Source organism: Geotrypetes seraphini, chromosome 4 (assembly GCF_902459505.1).
Source record: "Geotrypetes seraphini chromosome 4, aGeoSer1.1, whole genome shotgun sequence".
NCBI classification, from domain to species: domain Eukaryota; kingdom Metazoa; phylum Chordata; class Amphibia; order Gymnophiona; family Dermophiidae; genus Geotrypetes; species Geotrypetes seraphini.
The window spans coordinates 124,466,143-124,488,428 of record NC_047087.1 but is presented as its reverse complement, the minus strand read 5'-3'; the positions used below and the strand labels follow the sequence as shown (position 1 = coordinate 124,488,428).

General features: G+C 42.5%; 1 protein-coding gene across 3 annotated transcripts in view; it reads right to left on the bottom strand.

Moving 5' to 3' along the window:
* Positions 1-22,286, bottom strand: part of LOC117358840 (hepatocyte cell adhesion molecule-like) — a 101,400-nt gene that overhangs the window by 45,135 nt on the left and 33,979 nt on the right. For 2 of the 3 annotated variants that reach the window (XM_033940600.1, XM_033940602.1), the window contains exons 1-2: positions 14,864-14,917; positions 1,931-2,266 (exon numbers count right to left, since the gene is read on the bottom strand). In XM_033940600.1, the coding sequence (XP_033796491.1) occupies positions 1,931-2,266; positions 14,864-14,912 (385 nt within the window). In that variant the 5' untranslated portion in view covers positions 14,913-14,917. Of the gene's footprint in view, positions 1-1,930; positions 2,267-14,863; positions 14,918-22,286 lie in introns of those variants that run through there. The other variant, XM_033940601.1, reaches the window with a different exon arrangement.

Sequence of the window (22,286 nt, the reverse complement as noted above, 5' to 3'; positions counted from 1 at the left end):
ATTGGGAACAGCCCCACCCCTTCCCCCAGAGGAAACTATCCCCGGAGGCATCTCCAAAAACCCTACCCCTGACAAAAAGGAATAAGGAAAAGGAAAAAACAATGTACAGCACGCCCAAAAACAGAAACAAGGTAAAATCCCCTACAGAGCTCTCAAAAACCCAGGGTCCCTCAAAACAAAGAAAACTGGCAGATATTCAACAAAGAAGCCCACCCACCACTGGAGGAAAAACAATGCACATACGATCCCAGCTAGAAAATCAAACAGCAACCAGAGATAGAAAATAAAGAAGGCTGGGATCCTTGAAACCAGTCCAGCCCTCGGCCCAACAGCAGAGGGGGAGCACAGCAAAAACACCAAACCCTGCCGGTCCCCAGTCCCACCATCCTCCCCTGCTCACGCCAACAGAGACTAGCCAGCAGAGCACTGGGAAGCGTAGAATCACAGTCTCGACCACCTAACAGCAGGCAGAAAGTCAAGAGGCAAAGACTGGTTGCAGACCGCCCCGACCATGTGGCTCAAACCACCCAGTCTGCTGCAGGGACTCCTCCATTGTCGGCCGCAGGCAGGGAATCCAAATAGCGCTGGGCCTCCGCTCGATCAGGAAAGGTATGAGGCTTCCCCTCCCGCCAGACACGCAGAGACGCTGGGTAGACGAGCGCGAAGCGCACTCCTCTCCGATGGAACACTGTGCACAGGGGTGCCATTTCTCTGCGGAGGGACGCCACGTGGAGGGAGTAGTCATTAAACAACAGCAACTTCCGCCCCTCATATTCCAGCAAACCGGCTTTCCTGTAAGCATGAAGGATGAGTTCTTTCTCTCTCCAGTTCAAGTACCGCGCTATCTCAGCTCGGGGACGGTTGGAATCCCCCGAGCATTGCCCCAGGCGATGAGCCCGTTCGCACAGAAAGCCCGCCGTCGGCGGCTCCAGACCCAGCCGCGTCGGGAGCCAGACTTGGAAAAAAGTATACAGATCTTGATCCGCCCGAAGCTCCGGCAGACCCACCACCCGTAAGTTGTTCCGCTGCTGGCGGTTTTCTTGATCATCTAGGCGGCTGGTTAGGGTGGCCACCTGAGCTTGCAGGGCGAGCACACTTGCCAGATCCTGTAAGGCCGCGTCTTCCCCATCCGAAATGCGTTGCTCCGCCGCAGCAATATGGGTAGAGTGGGACTCGAAGCGCTCATTTATGCCCTCCACAGCAGATTGCAGTTTATGCAAGCGATCTTCCAGGGCCGCTGTTACCATGCGGGAAATTTCTTGGGCCCATTCACCCCACTGTGCTGGTGCCGAAATGGGAGTCGGGAACGCCGCCATCTTAGACCCAGACAGGGCCGACTTCTGCTTCGGTGTCTTTGCTAACCTAATCGGCATTCCGAGTCCCAGCGACCCTGCGAGCCACCCCCTGCACACTCGCAACCGTAGCAAAAGATCCGGTGGGGGCTAAGATAACCAGCCAGTAGGTTAAAGGGAGTTAAGCAGGTATTAGGAGACCCGAGGTCAGAGAGCTCAAAAAAACACGTCCTCTCACTCTAGACTCATCACGTGACCCGCTGTGTCTTCTATCCTAACAGGCAGATGCAGAGAACTCCTCTATTGGGAACCACAAGCAAAGCCCTGCAAAAATAACCCAGTTAAACTGGACTAACTATTCTCATAAAGGCGAGTCCTAAGTATGTCAAACCAGATCCTCAAATCTAAACAGATCTATATTGAGTATAAGGTCACTTCAAAGTTTCCAACTCTCTGGCACTGCCTGGTTAAGGGCCACTGAATATCAGTGGCCAGCCCACTAGGCACAATTTAAATTTCGAGTTTCAGATTTGTTAAATAGTTGTTGTACTGCCTATTAGAGGACTTTCTGAGCCTTGTTTTAATTCGCTTTGAATATTGATTCTACTGAATTCTAACATAATTGTGTTTTGTCTTACCTTGTATTTGCAATAGAAACCAAAACTTCGCTACCAAGACTCCAGTAATATTGTGCAAATCCACATGGTAATATCCAGAATCTTCTGTGCTGATATTAGATAACAGGAGGCTCCCATTTTTATAACCTTTGCATCTGTTTTGATAGTCATTCCTACAAGTCCGGTTTTGTCCTTTAAATTTAGCTATGCTTTTGATATTCTTATTCCATGTATAGACATAACATATGCCTTCAGTCTCCCTGCAACCTGATGGTGTCATGTGCAGGATAAACTCAGCTTGGCCTCCCAGGGACACATAGACGGTCACATTTCTTTGTTCTACTTGAGCCAGAAAACCTGTTAGAAATAAGCGAGAAAGGGTTTGTTAGCAGTATGCAAAATTATATTATTACTTCAGCTTTATACAGTGCAGTGCAAATTCAAAGAAAATGACTGCTTTCTGAATGTCCATAAGTAGAGTAATGATTTTAAAACATGTACCCATTTAGACCCAGATTCTTTATACCAGTGTCTCTCAAACTGTGTGCCAAGGCACATTGGTGTGCCTCGAAGATCTTCCAGGTGTATCATGAGAGATTTCAAAATTTTACTTTATTTTTAAAAATTCCCTTCATAAATATACACTAGAATAGATGACATGTATATTACATATGCAAGAGTCTGTCAATGTTTAAATAACTCTCAAATTTAATTTTTTTTGTTGGTTTTGCAATTTTATAATTTCAATTTTAATGTGCCGTAAAAAACATTTGCCCCGTTTAGTGTGCCGTGAAAAATATTTGTTCTGTTTAGTGTGCCAGAGCTAAAAAATGTTTGAGAGGCACTGCGCTATACAGTGCCGATATCAGCAGGCAATTTAGAGTGGCTGCCTATCACGTGTCAATCACGCAACAGTGTTGTACAGAGAATCGCGCCTCTAGGAAAGATAGGCGCCAGAAATGTAGGCCAGTGTTTTCCAGGCCTCCATTTCCAGTGCCTATCTTTTTTGTGAATCGCGCCTACATAGGCGTTTAGGCCACCTAACACCACTTCCAGCATTAGCCAAGCCCACAGTGGTGTTAGGCGACTCAAAGTGCCTATGGAGGCACAATTCTGGCCTTAATTTTTTAGGCGCCTTGAAACTCAGTTTAAAATGTTGTTTAAATGGCATATTTTACTGAGCTTGGGCACCTGCGCTGGTTAGAGAATCCGGGCCTTAATGCAAATGTGGCTTTTTATAATTTGTGTAAGGATCTCTTCACTAGCTCAATATGCTCCTGGATTCAAGATCATACCAACTTAGAGTAGAGAAGAGATGTATGCCACTGTGCTACAGCATCCTCTGCTGGGATGGCAACAGTAGTTTGTCCTGCCTTTATATAGGCCAGAAACTCCTAGAAAGTGTGTGGATTTTATGAGGGCCTAGTTCTACCCTTATCTCTGAATTTCAAGTTAGTCATGGTTTATGTCTGTCTCTTATATGTTTCTATATGCCTATTTTATTAATGTAAATTGCTTTGAGGGGTGTTACGGATTCCCTGCTGTGTCTGCTAAACTGAGGGCATAGCAGGGAGAGAGATCGTGGTTTGGACTTTCCGACCGCTTGAGCTGCGTGATGAGAACAAGTATGATGAAACAACAAGTGATAAATGGGAGCAGAGCCATGACCAGTACTAGCTCCTGAAGACGCCGATTGGCAAAACACGGACAAGAAAGTAGCACGAAAGGAGCTCAAATGTATGTACACGAATGCCAGAAACTTGAGATACAAAATGGGGGAACTGGAAGCACTAGCGAGACGAGAAGAACTAGATATCATTGGAATTACAGAAACATGGTGGAACAAGGAAAATTAATGGGACACAGTACAGCAGGGCTACAAATTATACAGGGCTATAAACTATACAGGGCTACAAACTATACAGAAGAGATAGAATAGAACAAAAAGGGGGAGGTATTGCCCTCTATGTCCATGAAGGAGTAGAGTCTATCAGAGAAGGGAAGACAGAAGAAAAAGAAAAACTGGAGTCCCTCTGGATTAAGATTCCTAGACAATACGAAGCAGACACAAAAATTGGACTCTTTTACCGACCCCCAGGACAGACGGAGGAAACAGACACTGAAATGATAGAGGAAATCAACCATAGATGTAAAATGGGTAACGTAACGATCATGGGAGACTTCAACTTTCCAGGGATAAACTGGAACCTTGGTACCTCAAACTGCGGCAAGGAAACAAAATTCCTGGAAATGATAGGAGACTGCTTCCTAGAACAAATGGTGGGAGAACCGACAAGAGGAAACGCAACTTTGGACTTGGTCCTGAATGGCATAACTGGAAGGGCATCAGAAGTAGAAGTCACGGTCCCACTGGGGACGAGCGATCACAGCATGATCAACTTTAAAATCGGCATCGGGAAGGGGAAACGAACCAAGACCCAAACCACAACCTTTAACTTCAGAAAAGGGAAATATGACAGCATGAGAGCCATGGTAAAAAAACGGCTCAAGAAAAGGACGGACAAACTCAAAATGGTCGAACAAGCATGGTCCCTACTAAAAAATACCATCACTGAAGCACAGAATCTCTACATCCTACAGATATCCATAGGAAGGAAAAATAAGAACAAAGGAGAACCAGCTTGGCTAACTAAGGAGGTGAAGGATGCGATAAGGGAAAAGAGGAACTCGTTTAAAAAATGGAAGCATGAACAAACAACAGAGGCCTGGAACAGTCACAAGGTCGACCAGAAGAAATGTCACAAGGCGGTAAGAGAGGCCAAAAAGGCCTATGAGGAAAAGATTGTGCAAGAAGCCAAGAACTTCAAGCCCTTTTTTAGATACATAAAAGAAAAAAAACCAGCACAAGAGGCAGTGGGCCCTCTCGACGACCAAGGAAGAAAAGGGTACATCAAGGAAGACAAACAGATTGCAGACAGGCTAAATTCATTCTTTGCGTCTTTCTTTACCAAGGAGAACACTGCATCAATACCTGAAACAGGGAGAGTATTCAAGGGAGAAATTGAGGAAAGCCTCACCACAGTGAATGTGGATTTGGACATGATATACTATCAGATCGACAAACTAAAAAGTGATAAATCCCCTGGACCGGATGGAATTCATCTGAGAGTGCTAAAGGAGCTTAAGGTAGAAATTGGAGAACTGTTACAATCCCTAGCTAGAACAGGGCAAATACCAGATGACTGGAGGATAGCGAATGTCATCCCAATCTTCAAAAAAGGATCAAGGGGAGAACCAGGAAACTATAGACCTGTGAGTCTTACGTCAGTTCCTGGGAAGATGGTTGAAGCACTAATTAAGGATAGCAAAGTGCAGCACCTGGATAATCATGACCTGATGAGAGTTAGTCAACACGGTTTCAGGAAGGGGAAGTCATGTTTGACAAATTTGCTTCAATTTTTTGAGAAGGTGAACCAACAAATTGATAGCGGAGAACCGGTGGATATCGTATACTTGGACTTCCAGAAAGCGTTCGACAAGGTACCACACGCAAGGCTTCTGAGGAAACTACAAAGCCATGGAATAGAAGGGGATATACTATGATGGATAGGCAAATGGCTGGAGAACAGATTGCAGAGGGTGGGCTTAAATGGGAAGTTCTCGGACTGGGAGAAGGTGACAAGCGGCGTGCCCCAGGGCTCGGTTCTTGGGCCCATCTTATTCAATATCTTCATAAATGACCTAGAAGATGAAACAACAAGTAACATAATCAAGTTTGCAGATGACACAAAACTATGTCGGGCAGTTGGGTCGAAAATGGACAGAGATGCACTTCAAAGAGATTTTGAACCAACTGGAGAAATGGGCGGAAAAGTGGCAGATGAAATTTAATATAGAAAAATGCAAAGTGATGCACCTGAACAAGAATATAAAATGTTAGGTGTAACATTGGGCAAGAGAGAACAAGAAAGGGACCTGGGGGTACTGATAGACAGGACCCTGAAGCCGTCGGCTCATGTGCAGCGGCGGCAAAGAAAGCAAACAGGATGTTGGGCATGATAAAGAAGGGCATCACGAGTAGATCGGCGGACGTCATAATGCCAATTTATAGAGCAATGGTCAGATCACACTTGGAATACTGTGTCCAACACTGGTCTCCCTACCTCAAGAAGGATATAACCCTGCTGGAGAGGGTGCAGAGACGAGCCACGAAACTAATAAAAGGTGTGGAGAATTTGAGCTACAAAGAACGCCTCGAAAAATTGGGATTGTTCATCCTCCAGAAGAGAAGGCTGCGAGGGGATATGATAGAGACTTTTAAAATACTGAAAGGTTTCGACAAAATAGAGCAAGAAACTTCGTTATTCACATTGTCAAAAGTGACTCGAACAAGAGGACATGGACTAAAACTGAGGGGCGGCAGACTCAGGACTAATGTCAGGAAGTTCTACTTCACACAGCGAGTAGTGGATGCTTGGAATGCTCTCCCGGAGGAGGTTGTGACAGAGACCACCATTCTGGGATTCAAGGGCAAGTTGGATGCACACCTTCTTGCAAATCACATTAAGGGATACGGGCGAACAAGGTGTCCATTAGGGAACACCTAGCTTGGCTTCCGCGTGTGCGGGTCACCGGACAAGATAGACCTAGGGTCTGATCCGGTGAAGGCATTTCTTATGTTCTTATGTTCATGTTGAACTGGATGAAATTTCTTTGTGTGTGAATGAGACATTAATTGTTATCAAGAAATCAACTGCACGTATGCTATATGGAATAATTTTGAACTTGTGAGAACGAGAGTTACAAGAATATGCTGGTTTTTCTATTACGTATTCGGATGGTGAAAAATTTTTTAAAATGACTTTTTTAGTATTTCTATGAATTGGAATGGCTCTGAGTGGGTATAGTATATCATTATGTGTAACATGAATTTATTGTGTATGTAATATTTAATAAACTATGAATATTTAAATGTTATGATAAAATTATATTTATGGTATAATTATTTAATATATATCTAGCTTCGAGGATTATATGTGTTGTACAGATTATTAGCTATTTAAAGATTATGAGAAGCTCTATGGGAAGATTTGTTGGTAATGAATATGCATGAGACATATTTGCATGCCTGTAACCTCTATTATATGCAAATATGCCTCATGCATATTCATTAATATACACTATCTGTTGGGACTTATCAATACATATCAATAGCTTTAATGTACTGTATATATAGAGATCTTAAAACACAAAAAGCTAGTATAACAATAACATATATATTTAAAAATTGATTATATAACTTATCATATTACATCACATTACAACCATATATTGATTAAACAGACGGAGCCCTCTAGTTCATTCAACTTAATTAAAATATCCACTTTAGCTGCCTGTAGATATGTTGGTATAATGAACAAACAGGTATTTAAAGATATTAATTGCCGTTCTAAAGTTGGATATATGTTTGTGTAATGATTGTAAGGATATAACGGGGATTTTATGTATGTTTCAAGAGTGGAGCCGCAACCAGTGAAGCTCCTGAGGATGCCTTTGTGGCGAAACACGGAAGCGTGTCAAGCATGATTATTGTTCATGGCATCCAAGTATTTGTATATTACATTATATTAGTGATTTCTATTCCGCCAATACCTTGCAGTTCAAGGTGGATTACAAAAGAAGTTATCTGGCCATTTCCAGAGGAATTGAATAGTAGAGTGATTTGCTACAGAGAATTGGGATTAAGGGATTAGTCTTGCGATGTTAGTTTGTCTTCAAGGATGTCTTGAATAGGATGGTTTTCATTTCTTTTCTAAACGATTTGTAGCCTGTAGTCGTTATCAGTAAACTGGAGAGTTGGTAGTCTAGTTTTGCTGCTTGAGTGGTTAGGAGGCCGTCATACAGTTTTTTTCATTTGACGTCTCTGATTGGAGACTGAGTGAACGGTTTGTGTGTTCTCCTGTGTCTGGTTGAGGTAGTTTGGATTAGGCGTTTGTTTAGGTAGGCTGGGCTGTCTCCGTTTATGGTTTTAAATAGTAGGCAGTAGAATTTGAATTATACTCTTGCTTGTATTGGGAGCCAGTGTAAATCTAGGTACGCAGCCGTGATGTGGTCGTGTTTTCTCAGTGCATAGATAAGTCTTAGCTCCGTGTTTTGAACAGTTTGTAATTGTTTTATCATGCTTGTGGAGCAGGTGAGATAGAATATGTTGCAGTAGTCTAGAAGACCTAGGACTAGGGAATGGACCAGGAGCTGGAATTGTGTTCTGTCGAAGAATTTTTGAACCTGTCTTAAGTTTCTCATAACCCCAAATGATTTTTGTATTGTTTTGTTGATTTGTGGTTGCATGGTACAGCATCTGTCAATTGCCATTCCTTGAAGTTTTAGAGTGGGTTGTATAGGGTATATGATTGAGTTTATAACTAGATTTGTTATAGTTGGGGTTTTATTATTTTCGAGGAGAATGAATTTTGTCTTGTCTGGGTTCAGTTTCAGTTTGTGATTATTCATCCATGTTACAACTGCTTCAAGTGTCCTGTATAGGGTGTCAGTCTTGGAGGACGTTGGTTGGTCAAAAGGAAGGAGAATGGTGATGTCATCTGCATAGCTATAGGAGGTTAATCCTAGTTTGTCCAAGCAATTGCCGATGGATGCAATGTAAAGATTGAAGAGAGTTGGGGATAGTGGAGATCCTTGGGGTACGCTGCAGGGGTTGGACCATGGTTCTGATTTTTCTTTGTTCAACTTGACTCTGTAGGTTCTTGATTGTAGGAAGCCTTGAAACCATGTGAGAACCTTGTCTATGATTCCTATTGATTCTAGTATTTGTAATAAGATGTTGTGGTCCACCAGGCCAAATGCTGCGGTGAGATCCAGCTATATAATCAGCATTTTTTTTTACCTGTGCTGGGGTGTTGTCTAGCTGTGTCCAGGAGGGAACCCAATAGAGTTTCTGTGCTGTAGTTGGTTTTGAAACCCGACTGTGTAGGATGTAATATGTTGTGGTCTTCTAGGTAGTTGGTGAGGAGTTTGGCTACCAATCCTTCCATTAGTTTGACATAGAGTGGTATTGAGGCTATGGGCCTGTAGTTGGATGGTTGGTCTGTTGCTCCTTTAGGGTCTTTTAGGATTGGGGTGACAACGATTTCGCTGAGGTCTTGTGGGAAAAGGCCATCTGTGAGCATAGTTTGTATCCATTGTAAGAGGAGAGCGCGGAATTTGGCGCTGGAGGTTTTTAATAGGTATGGTGGGCAGTGGTTGAGATTGCAGGTTGCATGGCTGTATTTTTTGTAGAGTTTGTTTAGGTCAGACCATTGTATTGTGGGGAAGTGGGACCAGGTTCTTTCTGCCGCTGCTGAATTTTTTTCTGTGGGGGGCATTGAGATCTCTTCTAGATGGGTTGGGCTTCTGGAGAGCGTGGACCTGGCAGTTGTGATTTTGTTTTTAAAGTATTCTGCTAAAAGTGTAGCTGGGGGGGGGGGGGGGGGGATTCCATTGTTGACCAGATAGGGTTTGGTGTCAGTGAGTTCTTTTAATATTAGGAATATTTTTTTTTTTGTCTTGGGTTTCTTTGCCTATTAGGTTGGAGTAGTGTGTTTTTCTTTTTTCTTTTAGTTTCAGTTTATATTGTTGGTTTAGTTTTTTTCCATTCTGTTTTTGTGGGTTCTAGACTTCTGCATTGTCTTTTGAATAGGAGTAATTTGTTATCGAACCATAAGTCTGATCGTCTGCTAATTCTGATTTTTGTTTGTATTAGGGCTAGCTCGTCTAGGGTAGCTGTGCTTAGCTTGCACCATTGTGAGACTAAGTCCTTGGGGTTGAGTTCTTGGATTGCTGCGTCTGTTTTAGTCCAGAATTTGGAGGGGTCGATGTATTTACGAGCGTTGTAGATTGATCTTTGGGGTTTTGGTTTGGTTTTGTCTTTGGCCCAGTTGAGGTTGAAGGAATATGTGTAGTGGTCTGACCAGAGGGATCTAGACCACTTTCCATTGGATGTTTGAATCTCTGGCAGTAGGAGCTGTTGGGTCAAGAAGGCTGATATGTCTAGTTGGTGGCCTTTTTCATGTGTGATTTGTGGGTCTAAAATCTTGTATGTTAGGGCTTTGAGGAATGACAGTAGGTTATCTACTTGTGTGGAGGATTGGTCTTCGAGATGAAGGTTTAGGTCTCCTAGGATTAGGTTGTAAGGTGCTGTTAGTCTTCAAAGTCGGGTCTTGCTGTGTTCCAGTTCCCTGGTGTTATGTAACAGAGCATGCAAGTTATGGATTCTTTTAGTGCGGTGCATGAGAGTTGGCAGGCTAGTAAGGGGTAGACGTTTTCGCTAGTATATTCAGATTTATGGAGTTTTTGACTATGATGTCTAGACCTCCTCCTCTTTTCTTTTCTCTGCAGACCATTGTTATTTTGTATCCCTTGGGGCAGACTTCTGTTATCCTGGGATCTGAGTCTGATGTAAGCCAGGTTTCTGTGAGGAATAGGCAGTCCAGGTTTTCGTTTTCTATCCAGTCTTTTATGTGTTTTGTCTTAGGGCCTAGAGCTCTGATGTTTTTGTAGGCACATGCAAGTGCTGTGTATTCTGTTTGTGCACTGCTTATTGTTTTTGGATAGATGAGTGGTCTTGGACGAGGATGTGGTTTGGTCGTGGAGGGATTTGTCGTTCTTCTTCCCCATGTTGGTTTGATGGCGTGGTGTGCATAGATCTGGTATTTTATCTGCCTGTCCACTGTGGTTCTCCTGGTTGTGTGGTGAATTCTGTTAGTCATTGTAATAATTGGAATTGAGGAGATGTTGTTTGCTGTTGCTTTCCAGTTGGTTAGGAGTAGGATGATCACTAGGATAGTTTGCGTTTGTTTTTGTGTTGTAGGCTTCATTGTGTACGATAGGAGGTAGAAGTTGTAGAGAGTGCAGTTGTAGGGGGTTCTTTGGGTTGGAGAGGTTTTTTGTTTTTGTCTTTTTTTATGAGAAGAAAAGGAACGTCGCAAGGGCCGTTAGGGGTGGAGTTGGGCTTCCACACCCAACCAACTCCTTCCCTTGCGCTGCTAAGGTCTGGTCGGTTTGGGGCAGCTCCCGAGTCAAGCGGAGCTGCCCTGAAGAGGAAACTTTTTAAATAGAAGAAGCGCCGCAAGGGCCGTTGGGGGTGGAGTTGGGCTCCCACACCCAACCAACTCTTTCCCTTGCGGCTGGTTTTAGTCTGATCGGGTTGGGGCAGCTCCCGATTCAAACGGAGCTGCCCTGAAGAGGAAATTTCCCAAAGAGAAGTGCCGCAAGGGCCGTTGGGGGTGGAGCTGGGCTCCCACACTCGACCAACTCCTTCCCTTGCGGCTGCTAAGGTCCAGTCGGTTTGGGGTAGCTCCCAAATCAAATGGAGCTGCCCTTAAGAGGAAACTTTTTAAATAGAAGAAGCGCCGCAAGGGCTATTGGGGGTGGAGTTGGGCTCCCACACCCAACCAACTCCTTCCCTTGCGCGCTGGTTTTAGTCCGGTCGGGTTGAGGTAGCTCCCGATTCAAACGGAGCTGCCCTGAAGAGGAAACTTCCCAAAGAGAAGCGCCGCAAGGGCCGTTGGGGGTGGAGCTGGGCTCCCATACCCGACCAACTCCTTCCTTTGCGGCTGTTAAGGTCTGGTCAGTTTGGGGCAGCTCCCGAGTCAAGCGGAGCTGCCCTGAAGAGGAAACTTTTTTAAATAGAAGAAGCGCCGCAAGGGCCGTTGGGGGTGGAGTTGGGCTCCCACACCCAATCAACTCCTTCCCTTGTGGCTGGTTTTAATCCGGTCGGGTTGGGACAGCTCCCCAAACAACATCCAATTATATCCAGCACTACAAACATTCATCCATCAATACATCAGAAAATGGAGAAAAGACCTCAGTGTCTAATAGGGGTAACAAAAAACTTCCCATATAGACAAGCCAGTCTCAAAATACCAACTTTGAGACCAGCAGACATATCATAGGTCAAAAACTCCAAGATAAATAGAAATACTATTGATTATCACAGTCCTTAATAATAAATCAAAATACCATCACTTATCTGAAAACATAATATTAAAAATGATCTATGTAGTAGTGCTGAGATGTGGAAGCAGGAACAACTCGTACAGTGGAGCATGAGCACTAGGCACAGCAGCTAAACACTCCTCACCACTTGCACTTTATCTCCACAGTATCCAACAGGGCTCCCTGTTTCGCAACCAAGCTTCATCAGGGAATTGAGCGTCAGATGATGGCGGGATGCTGGATCATGTTGGGAAATGAGGAGAAGAGAGATGCATAAAATTGTGTTCTGCCTTTCAGCAAGAGTGCAGGAGTTGACACACTCTGAATTTGGGAAACTTAACACATCTGGAAACTCTAGAGTCAAACCTGTATTCTCAGATCTCTGCCCTACTCTCAGAAACTTTTCTGTACGACCACTTTATCTTAATCCTTTTACTCCCTTCTAGGAGCACAGGAAAGTATGTCTGATAGCCACTTTCCTTCCCCTCCATTCTCCAGGAAAGAAGACTTCATTCCCTTTATAGCCTTGAGAGCTTCCATCTGCTGACACTACAAAAGCATTTCATCTCCCATGCTTATATTCGGTGTATATTCCTGATTGGAGCTTAACATTGCAACTCTGAATCAGAGAAGAAATCTAAGGTTTTAAATATTAGAGTTAAGACACCTCAGTAGGGCTTATCTACCCTATAGACAAGGACACAAATGGTTCTATGCCATTAATCTGCTTTCTGCACTCCAAATACATTTGATACTCCCCACACACAAGCTTTGCAAGTGGAAGATATCAAGAGGGGCTTTGGAGAATCAAGGATCCCGGTGAAGGTCCAGAGGGAACCTAAAGTACAAAGGAAGTGAAGGAGGGTGTACCAGTTTTGTGTGGAAGAAAGGTTCTAACCCTGCTCTTCTTTGTTATACTTGTATACTGTAAAGCTGCATTGGAACATGTTGCAATTCACTGTGTACTGTATATAGGGACAGACTTAGAGACCTTAACATATATACTCTGGAAGAAAGACTAGAGAGAGGGGATATGATAGGGATGTTTACATTTCTCTATGGTGTTAATATACAGGAGGTGAGTCTTTTTCAATTGAAGGAAAACTCCGGATGGAGAGGGCAAAGAATGAAGTTAAGAGGTGATAGGCTCAGAAGTAATCTAAGGAAATACACTTCCCCCTCCGTATTCACGGGGGTTAAGGGCAGAGCCGGCCCGCGAATATGGAAAAACCGTGAATAATATTCAGGCCAGTTTTACCCTTATCCCCCGCTTCCCCTGGCTATTTTAACCCTGTAAGCCCCTCCTTAAGCCTTACCTGGTGGTCTAGCGGGTTTTCAGGCAGGAGCGATCTTCCCATGCTCCTGCCCCATGCAGATCGCTCACAGGAAATGGCTCAAGAGAATACGGGAGCTCAAGACAGCCATTTCCTGTGAGCTAAAATTAGCCTGAAAAATGAAAATAAATTTCTGGTCAAAAATCGCGAATAACCGAATCCGTAGATACGGAATTCGCGAATATGGAGGGGGAAGTGTAGTTGTTTACAGAAAGGGTGGTAGATGCATGGAATAGTCTCCCGGAGGAGGTGATGGAAACAAAGACTATGTCGGAATTCAAGAAAGCATGGAACAGGCATGTGGGATCTCTTAGGGAGAGGAAGAGATAATGGATGCTGTGGATGGGCAGACTGGATGGGCCATTTGGCCTTTAATTATGTATTTGTAACTATGACCTAACTGTATTAATAGTTGTTTTGATCTACGTGTACTAGCAACTCTGTTGAATGTCCATGTTAAACTGCCCATTGTAACTTCTTGGGTAATTGACCCAACCTCTTATAATGTAATCTGATCTTGACCTAAATAGGTAAAGGCGGAATAGAAAACCTAATATAACATAATATAACATAACATTGTGTATATTGAAAAATTTCATTATGTTGAGCTTTTTATTTTGGAACATATTGACTCTTGTGTAAAGTGTCTCCTTGAATTACACATGGTATGGAGAACTTGAGCTACAAAGATCGCCTCAGAAAACTGGGACTATTCACCCTTGAGAAGAGAAGACTGAGAGGGGATCTGATAGAGACTTTTAAATTGCTAAAAGGGATCGACATAATGGAGCAAACTCACTCACCAGCAGGGGGAAAGGATGGTGAGCAAGAAACAGCGTTATTCACATTGGCAAATGTAACCCAGTCTCGGACCAGAGGTCATGGCCTGAAGCTGAGAGGGGACACGGCCAGGACAAACGTCAGAAAGTTCTGCTTCACACAGCGAGTAGTGAACGCCTGGAACTCTCTCCCGAAAGAGCTGGTGGAGGAAACCACCATTCTAGGATTTAAGGGAAAATTGGACGCACATCTTCTTGCAGAAGACATTGAGGGATACGAGTGACCATTGTATTCGCCAGGGTGTGCCTGGCTGAGCCTCCGCGTGTGCGGATCGCCGGACTAGATGGATCCCAGGTCTGATCCGGTGCAGGCATTTCTTATGTTCTTATCCCGTCAGAGAATCCATGCCAGGTTTTGCAGATAGGGCATAGGACATCAATAAAACCCAAAATGAATCCCTATTGAATTTGATTATCCAGAAGAAGGGCTTCATATGTTGTTTTTTTCCACTTTTTCTTCTATTTCCTCAGTGACTGCGTAGGTGATGTAGATTCTCTTACTGATAAAGGGAAGATTCCTTTGAGACTGAACTATCCATTATCCTGTTTGCCAGTGTCTTTCACGTGGGTTCTTACCCTCAAAAGTTCATGTCTCAATGAATCTGGCTTCTTTGTCATTAGCATTTACCTCTTCTGCAATTAAATCCTCCAAGCAACACCCCCATACTGCAACTGAGTCTCCCCTAGGCCCAAATGACAGGAGCCTGGAACATAGATCTAGCCTGCAAATATAGTACTATTTTTTACAATATAGCCCACAAATTTCATCTTACACATGCGGTACGCAAATCTATACGTGCTGAATAGGAATTAGATTGAGAGCTTCTTACCCTGGGCTAAGAAGGAGAGTAGAAGACAGAGAGGATAGAGCGGTGGCATCTCAGCCGAATCCAAAACGTAAACTAAACTGCAAGATAGAAAATACTGAGAATGGAAGGAAAAAAAAAAAAAAAAAGAGGAAGGAAGAAGCAAAATGGGTGAGACAAGAATAAAACTGTGTGATTGCAACATTTCCTTGATATGAGATAGCTGAGCTGTGTGCCTCTCAGGCTTCATGGGGTTTTCAAAGCATTTTCCGATGGCCAACTCGGAAGTCAGCTAAGTAGAAAGATATCTCTCCGCAATGCTTTTATTCCTAAAATCTAGCATTAAACATTTTCAAAGATAGGAAAATACCTATCAATAAATCACATGACTAATTATATGTTTTTCGTATTCATTAGTTAGGACTATATGAAGTCTGTAGATTACATTGAGACAGTTGCTGTAGAAGATGATACTTTAATTGATCCACTGAAATGACAGGAAACAGCTAAATAATTCCCTTGATAAATATGCACTTAATAATCAGCTCTGCTGGGGCGGCTTTTTAATTTGAAATTATCTGAAGTTATCTGAAATTATCTGAAGTAGGTGGAACACGTGCTACTTCAGGGACCTTACTGACAGATAATAAAAATAAACTGTTCTTGATTCTGTCTGGAGTGGCAATACAATCAATAGTTAAGAACTGGAAAGACTTCATACTTTTGAATTTTCATTTTTGGTGGGAGACAGTATGTTTTTTTTTTTATACATATGAAGCTAACTTATCTGAAAGGTCTGGGAATATGGCCTTATTTAAGGATGTTTTGAGCCCCTTAGAAGGTTTTGTTAAGCAGTATGTGTGATCGTATGATTGACCTGCCAGATAAATTGGAAGGTGATAGAGTGGGTGGAGGGTAAGGGTTAGGGAGGGAGGGATGGATGGATAGATAATGACATAAGAACGTAAGATTTGCCGCTGCTGGGTCAGACCAGTGGTCCATCGTGCCCAGCAGTCCGCTCACGCGGCGGCCCTTAGGTCAAAGACCAGTGCCCTATTTGAGTCTAGCCTTATTTGCGTATATTCTGTTCCAGTTGAACTTATCCAAGCTTGCCTTGAATCCCTGAAGGGTGCTTTCCCATATAACAGCCTCCGGAAGAGCGTTCCAGATTTCTACCACTCTCTGGGTGAAGAAGAACTTCCTTACGTTTGTACGGAATCTTTTCCCTTCTAACTTTTGCGAGTGCCCTCTTGTTCTCTTCACCTTGGAGAGGGTGAACAATCTCTTTTTCTCTACTAAGTCAATTCCCTTCAATATCTTGAATGTTTCAAAATTTCTTGCTACATGTTTACATATGTTTATAAACACTTTTGTGTTGCATTTCTTTGCAAGATGTTAAAACTTAATAAAGATTGAACTAAAAAAAAAGGCAGTTACAGTCTAATCTCAGCAGAAAGTGAATCCCCTTCAGTAGAAAATGATCTGCAACAAATCCAAGCAGCATATACAGAGCAGACCAGTAGAGGTAGAAACAATTTATTAAAACAATAACCTGATAGGGCCACATTTTGCCTAGAAAAGCTGTGTCACGTTAAAAGCTGCTAAACATAAAATGAAAACAATTAAAAATAAACAGAAATATATAATCATAATATAGACATACAAATCAAATAAATGTAAATAAAATCAAAATATATCAAAATATATGTTAGACATACAAATGAAAGCAAAACATATATATTAGCCAAAGGTAAAACACTGAGAACAGGGAATGCAGTCAAAATTTAAACTCATTCAAAAGTAAGCTAACAATGGTGTAAATTAATACATGCAAATGAAATCAAGAACTGTGTTAACAGATGTGGCCATGTCAGGTTATTGTTTTAATTAATTGCTTATTTCTACATCTTTGATAGCCATTGTTTTTTTTTATATATAAATTCTGACAACCACAACTGAAATACGAGTAAATATGGCTCTTCAGTGCCACTATCCAGATAGCAGAGATATTGAGACTGGAAAAGGACACCAGAAAGTTCAAGAAAGGGATAAACACCATCCTCTTCATAGAGACCATCCTCATCATAGACTAAGTAATAAAGCAACATAGAGGAGATAACTGTCTAATCCGCATTAGGAATACAAAATATAACACGAAACAGATGGTATGTGTGCATATAAGTAGGGTTTAGTATAAAAATAGCACATGATACTAGTATTATATGGGTATACACGTAGGATGATTGACTATGATATAAATGTGTACTTATACGTAGGATGATTGATTATGGATAAATTTGTCTGTATTGAAAACCATCTCAGAAAACTCTGTATTGTAACACCTTTACCGAAGCTCATGTAAACTGTTCTGAACTGATTTTCCAGTCATTAGTAGCAGTATAGAAGCTTTCGGTAAACAACAATGTATAAATCACTTGGGGAGTAAACACACAGTCCCCTATAGGCTGTGAGAACCTTCCTCCTGTCCTATCACCCCAGAATACACAAAAGCCGATATGACATGTTAGTGCAGGAGAGGTTTCTCTCAGGTGATGCTTGTTTCTGGAGCAATGCCTGGTACGTTCAGTAGGAGGAGCCCCATCCAGTCAGAGTAAGCGAAGTCTCTTAGGCAATACATTCTGTGAAGGAGAGGTCTCTCAGGCAATGCCCAGCACGATCTGTGTAGGAGAGGTGTCTCTTAGCAGTGCCTAGCACAACCTCTCAGGTGGCCGGAGCTCTATCAGGGACACTGGAACAGTTGCAATCTGGGTCTGTTCACTAGTTTAGGCCTTTGGCATCAGACTCGAGTTGTAGGCCTCAGAAACAGAGCAGAGCAGAACAGCCAAACCCTTGGGATCTCTGGGGATGCTCCTCTACACCCTCTGGTCTTGGGGCTTATCTTAGAAGATAATGTTCTCCACACCTCCTGTTCCAACCTCTTGTCTTGAGCATCTCCAGAAATTGCTTTGTGGCAATTGGATGAATTTCTAGATGGAACCTTAGTGCTGGACCCTTTCTAAAACTGATTTTGAAGTTGTCACAGTACTAAAACTATTTTATTCTTCATAATTGATTATCTGCCTTTATTGTTATTCTTATTGGCACACTTGATAGCTTGGACCATGTTATTTTGTTAGTATATTTAAGGGAGGTTGGTGTGAGGGAGTGGGGTTGAAATGGTTTAATTCTTATTTGAGCAGTCAACATCAGAATGTGATTTCCACTGGTGAGGAACCATTGTCGGTTGGTTTGGTGTTCTTCAAGGATCAGCACTATCATCTGTGTTTTTTAATCTGTCTTTGCTTTATTGTAACGGGAGGGAGCGGTTCAGTTCAGACTAAATACAGCTGATGTCCAGCTGTAGTCCTATTTGATCAAAGACTTTGCTGTGAATTCTCTTTAGGGGAGATCGTTATGAAAGGTCACTTGGACACACAAAGTCAGAGGCGTGAAGAAAGTAAAAGAAATTTATTCACAGCATGCATGTTGGACCCCTGAGCTTCAAGCTGGCTCAGAAGTGCCGAAACCAGGAAGTTACAGAGATATTTATTCATTTTTCTGGCTATACAACTGAATTCTAGAAAAAACTTTTCACATGTTACTTTTCTTAACACTCATTGGTTCTAAGCTCACACTAGCAGGTCACTAGCAGGACACTTATCTAACTCTTACAGTTAAATGTACAGAAGGGCAGGGTACATCATGGCTCAAACTCTTATCTATTCAGCTTACAATGTGGTAAGGTAGGGACATACATTTTAGGCAGATGCAGTCAATAGATTATACACTCTTTTCAGCTATGTAGGCCAGAGCAATATTTTAAACAACAGTTAACTATTTCATGACCCTACAGTTAAAGAGGTACAAGACTGGCCCAGAGCTAAGAAACCAGTCTCCAGAAACTCCCTCACATCAGCATACAACCTAATCCTGGGCGATCTTAACCTTCACCTAGAAAACAAATCTTCTAATCAATCAGAAAACCTTGCATTCCTCAAAACACTTTCCTAAAGAATCCTGGACTCAGAAACCACACACAAAAAGTGCCACCAACTCGACATAGCTGCCTTCATGTCCCAAACATCCACCATACACAAAATACACACCATAAATGGAACATGGTCTCATACCCTCTGGTCAGACCACTACAGGTACACTTCAAAATCAACTGGACACAGGGCAAAACCAAACAAAATAACCAAAGCTTAACATACGAAACACACAAAAGATCGACCCACTTAAATTCTGGAACAAAGTAGACACCGTGATCCAAGATGGCAACCCCAAAGATTTCCTAAACCACTGGCGCACTCTAAGCACATCCATCCTTGAAGACATGACACAACCACAAATAAAAACCAGAATCTGCAGACGCTAAGACAAATGGTTTGACAATGAACTACTACAACTCAAACGACAATGCAGATGTCTTGAAAGAGAATGGAAAAAAGATAACCAAGAACACACAAAAACAACCTGGAGAATACTGAACAAACAATACAAACAAAAGCTAAAAGAAAATCATACTACACCAGTCAAATAGGCACAGAAATCCAAGACACCCAAAATCTTTCAAACTACTAAAGGAACTCACAGACACCAAACTCTAACTAGCCACCAAAACCACCCCTTCCCCCATAGCAAACCAACTGGCTGAATTCTTCAGTAACAAAATCTCAACAACCAGAAACACTTTCACCGGGTCCCAAAACCATGTCAATGAAATCTCACTACCACCCATAGAAAAAGAGGCCTACGCAGCAAACAGAAACTGGTCAGGCCTACGCAGCACATAGAAACTAGTCAGACTTCCCAAACTTACATTGGCCCCACCTAGAAAGACTCTACTGAAAGGTCACTTGGACACACAAAGTCAGAGGCGTGAAGAAAGTACAAGAAATTTATTACGGTATACTGGACTCTAGTGCTGTTAATAGCCTGTCTACTAGAGTGTCAGAAACAGGAAATACACGGACTTTTATGCCCTTTTCGCAAACTAATATATGCAAAAACTACAATTTTCATTTGTTACTTCTATAACTTTCTACAATTATTATTGGTCCTAAGCTCACACTAGCAGGTCACTTATCTAACTCTTACAGGTCTAAATGTTAAATGTACAGAAGGGCAGGGCACATCATGGCTCAAACTCTTATCTATTCAGCTTACAATGTGGTAAGGTAGGGACATACATTTTAGGCAGATGAAGTCAATAGATTGTACACTTTCTTCAGCTATGTAGACCAGAGCAATATTTTAAACAACAGTTAACCATTTCATGACCCTACACTACAACAAATACAATCATGCAGCCTGCAACCTCAACCACTGTCCCACATATCTGTTAAAAGCAGCCAGCAGTAAATTCTGTACCCACCTCATGCGGTGGATTAGTTACACGCTCACAGAGGGCCAATTTCCACAAGACCTATATGAAATCATCATAACCCCTATCCTGAAAGACCCAAAGGGAGCTACAGATTAGCCATCCAATTACAGACCTATAGCCTCAATACCGCTATATGTCTAGCTAATGGAAGGCCTCATAGCAAAACTTCTCACCGAATACTTAGAAAACCACAACTTACTCCACCCCTCACAATTAGGCTTCAGAGGCAACTACAGCACAGAAACACTACTAGTCTCCCTCCAAGACACAGCAAAAGAACACCTAAGTAAAGGCAAAAAAAATGCTACTCGTACAACTTGATCTCACAGCGGCATTTGACCTAGTAGATTACAACATCCTACTACAAACACTGGAGGCAATAGGAATCGCAGGCAAAGTCTACAATTGGTTTGAAGGATTCTTCTGCTCAAGAAAATACAGAGTTAAAGCAAACAAGGAACAGTCAGAATCCCCAAGGCTCCCCACTATCTCCAACATTCTTCAACCTTTATATAGCCACACTTAGCACACGCTTAGACAAAATAGGTCATACAGCTATGCAGATGACATCACCATCCTCTTCCCTTTCGACCAAACACAACAGACAAAATACACACTCCACTAGAAACAGTGTCAAAATGGATGAGAGACTACAAATTAAAGCTGAATCAAGACAAAACCAAATTCTTAGTTCTAGAAAAAAAAAACCCCAACCATAACAAACCTAGAAATAGACTCCATCACATACTTCATGCAACCCAACCTAAAACTGCTGAGAATAATGATAGACAAAGGCTGCACCATGCAACTTCAAATCAGCAAAACGATCCAGAAGGCATTCGCAACCATGCGCAACCTAAGGCAAATCCGAAATTATTTCAACAACAAACAATTCAAACTCTTGGTACAAGCGCTAATCCTAGGACTCCTGGACTACTGTAACATCCTGTCATGCCCAACCAACTTGCTAAAACAATTACAAACAGTCCAAAATACAGCTCTTAGACTGATTTACTCACTGAAAAAAATATGACCACATTACCACCGCTTTCTGAGATTCACATTGGCTCCCAGTACAAGCATGCATACAATACAAATTCTACTGCACCCTATTCAAAGCCCTAAATGGAAATAGATCAAGCTATCTGAGCAACCGCCTAAATAGGAAAAACACATCCAGACCAAGGAGAACTCATGCACATTTTACCCACCCCCCAATGAAAGGTATACAAAGCAAAAAAATATACAATGGACTATTAGCCACCAGAGCAGCATAACTAGACTGCCACCTCTCCAATTTGCTGACTATGATGCCCAACTACAAAACATTCAGGAAAGAACTTAAAACTTTTCTATTCAAGAAATTTGCCAAATGATCTAACTAAACCTGATTGACCCTCCACAGATCCTGATGCATACTACATCATTAACCATGTATTCTCCCTGGAAATGCCCAGGCCAACTCTTGTAAACCACCTAGAACTGAAAGGTATAGGTGGGATAGAAGACACCAATGTAATGTAATGTAAAAAAGATGAATGGATTATGGGTCAGCTATGATTCATGTCTAGGGCGCTGTCACATATTCGAATGGGTTCTCAATTGTGTACCGTTCTTGATGACTGTTTGGTTTGGTAGGTCAAGGAGGTCTGAATTTTCTGTAGGTGGTTCAGCTTTGTAGAATTTACTGCCAGTTGCTTTGAGGCAGTAGCAAGTGTATGTGACATGTCATAAAGAGCTAAAGACTTGGCTGTTTGAATAAGCATCTAATATAATAAAACGGTAAGCCGCGCATGCGCACTTCCTATGCATGCATCCGTTTTCCGTGAGCTGTAGCTAGGAAGTGCGCATGCGCAGCTTACGGTCTGGCCTCGGAGTGGCAGCTGCCAGCCGCTAGCACCCCCTGCCCTCTCCGTCACCTCCTGGCTCCAGCGGCGTGACAGTTCCCGACAAACGTCCTTACTCCAGCAGGGGCTGCAGCACTGTAAATACGATGCTTCGCAGCCTGCTACTGCCCTGATTTGCTCTGCCTGACACGGGCAGAGCAAATCAGGGCAG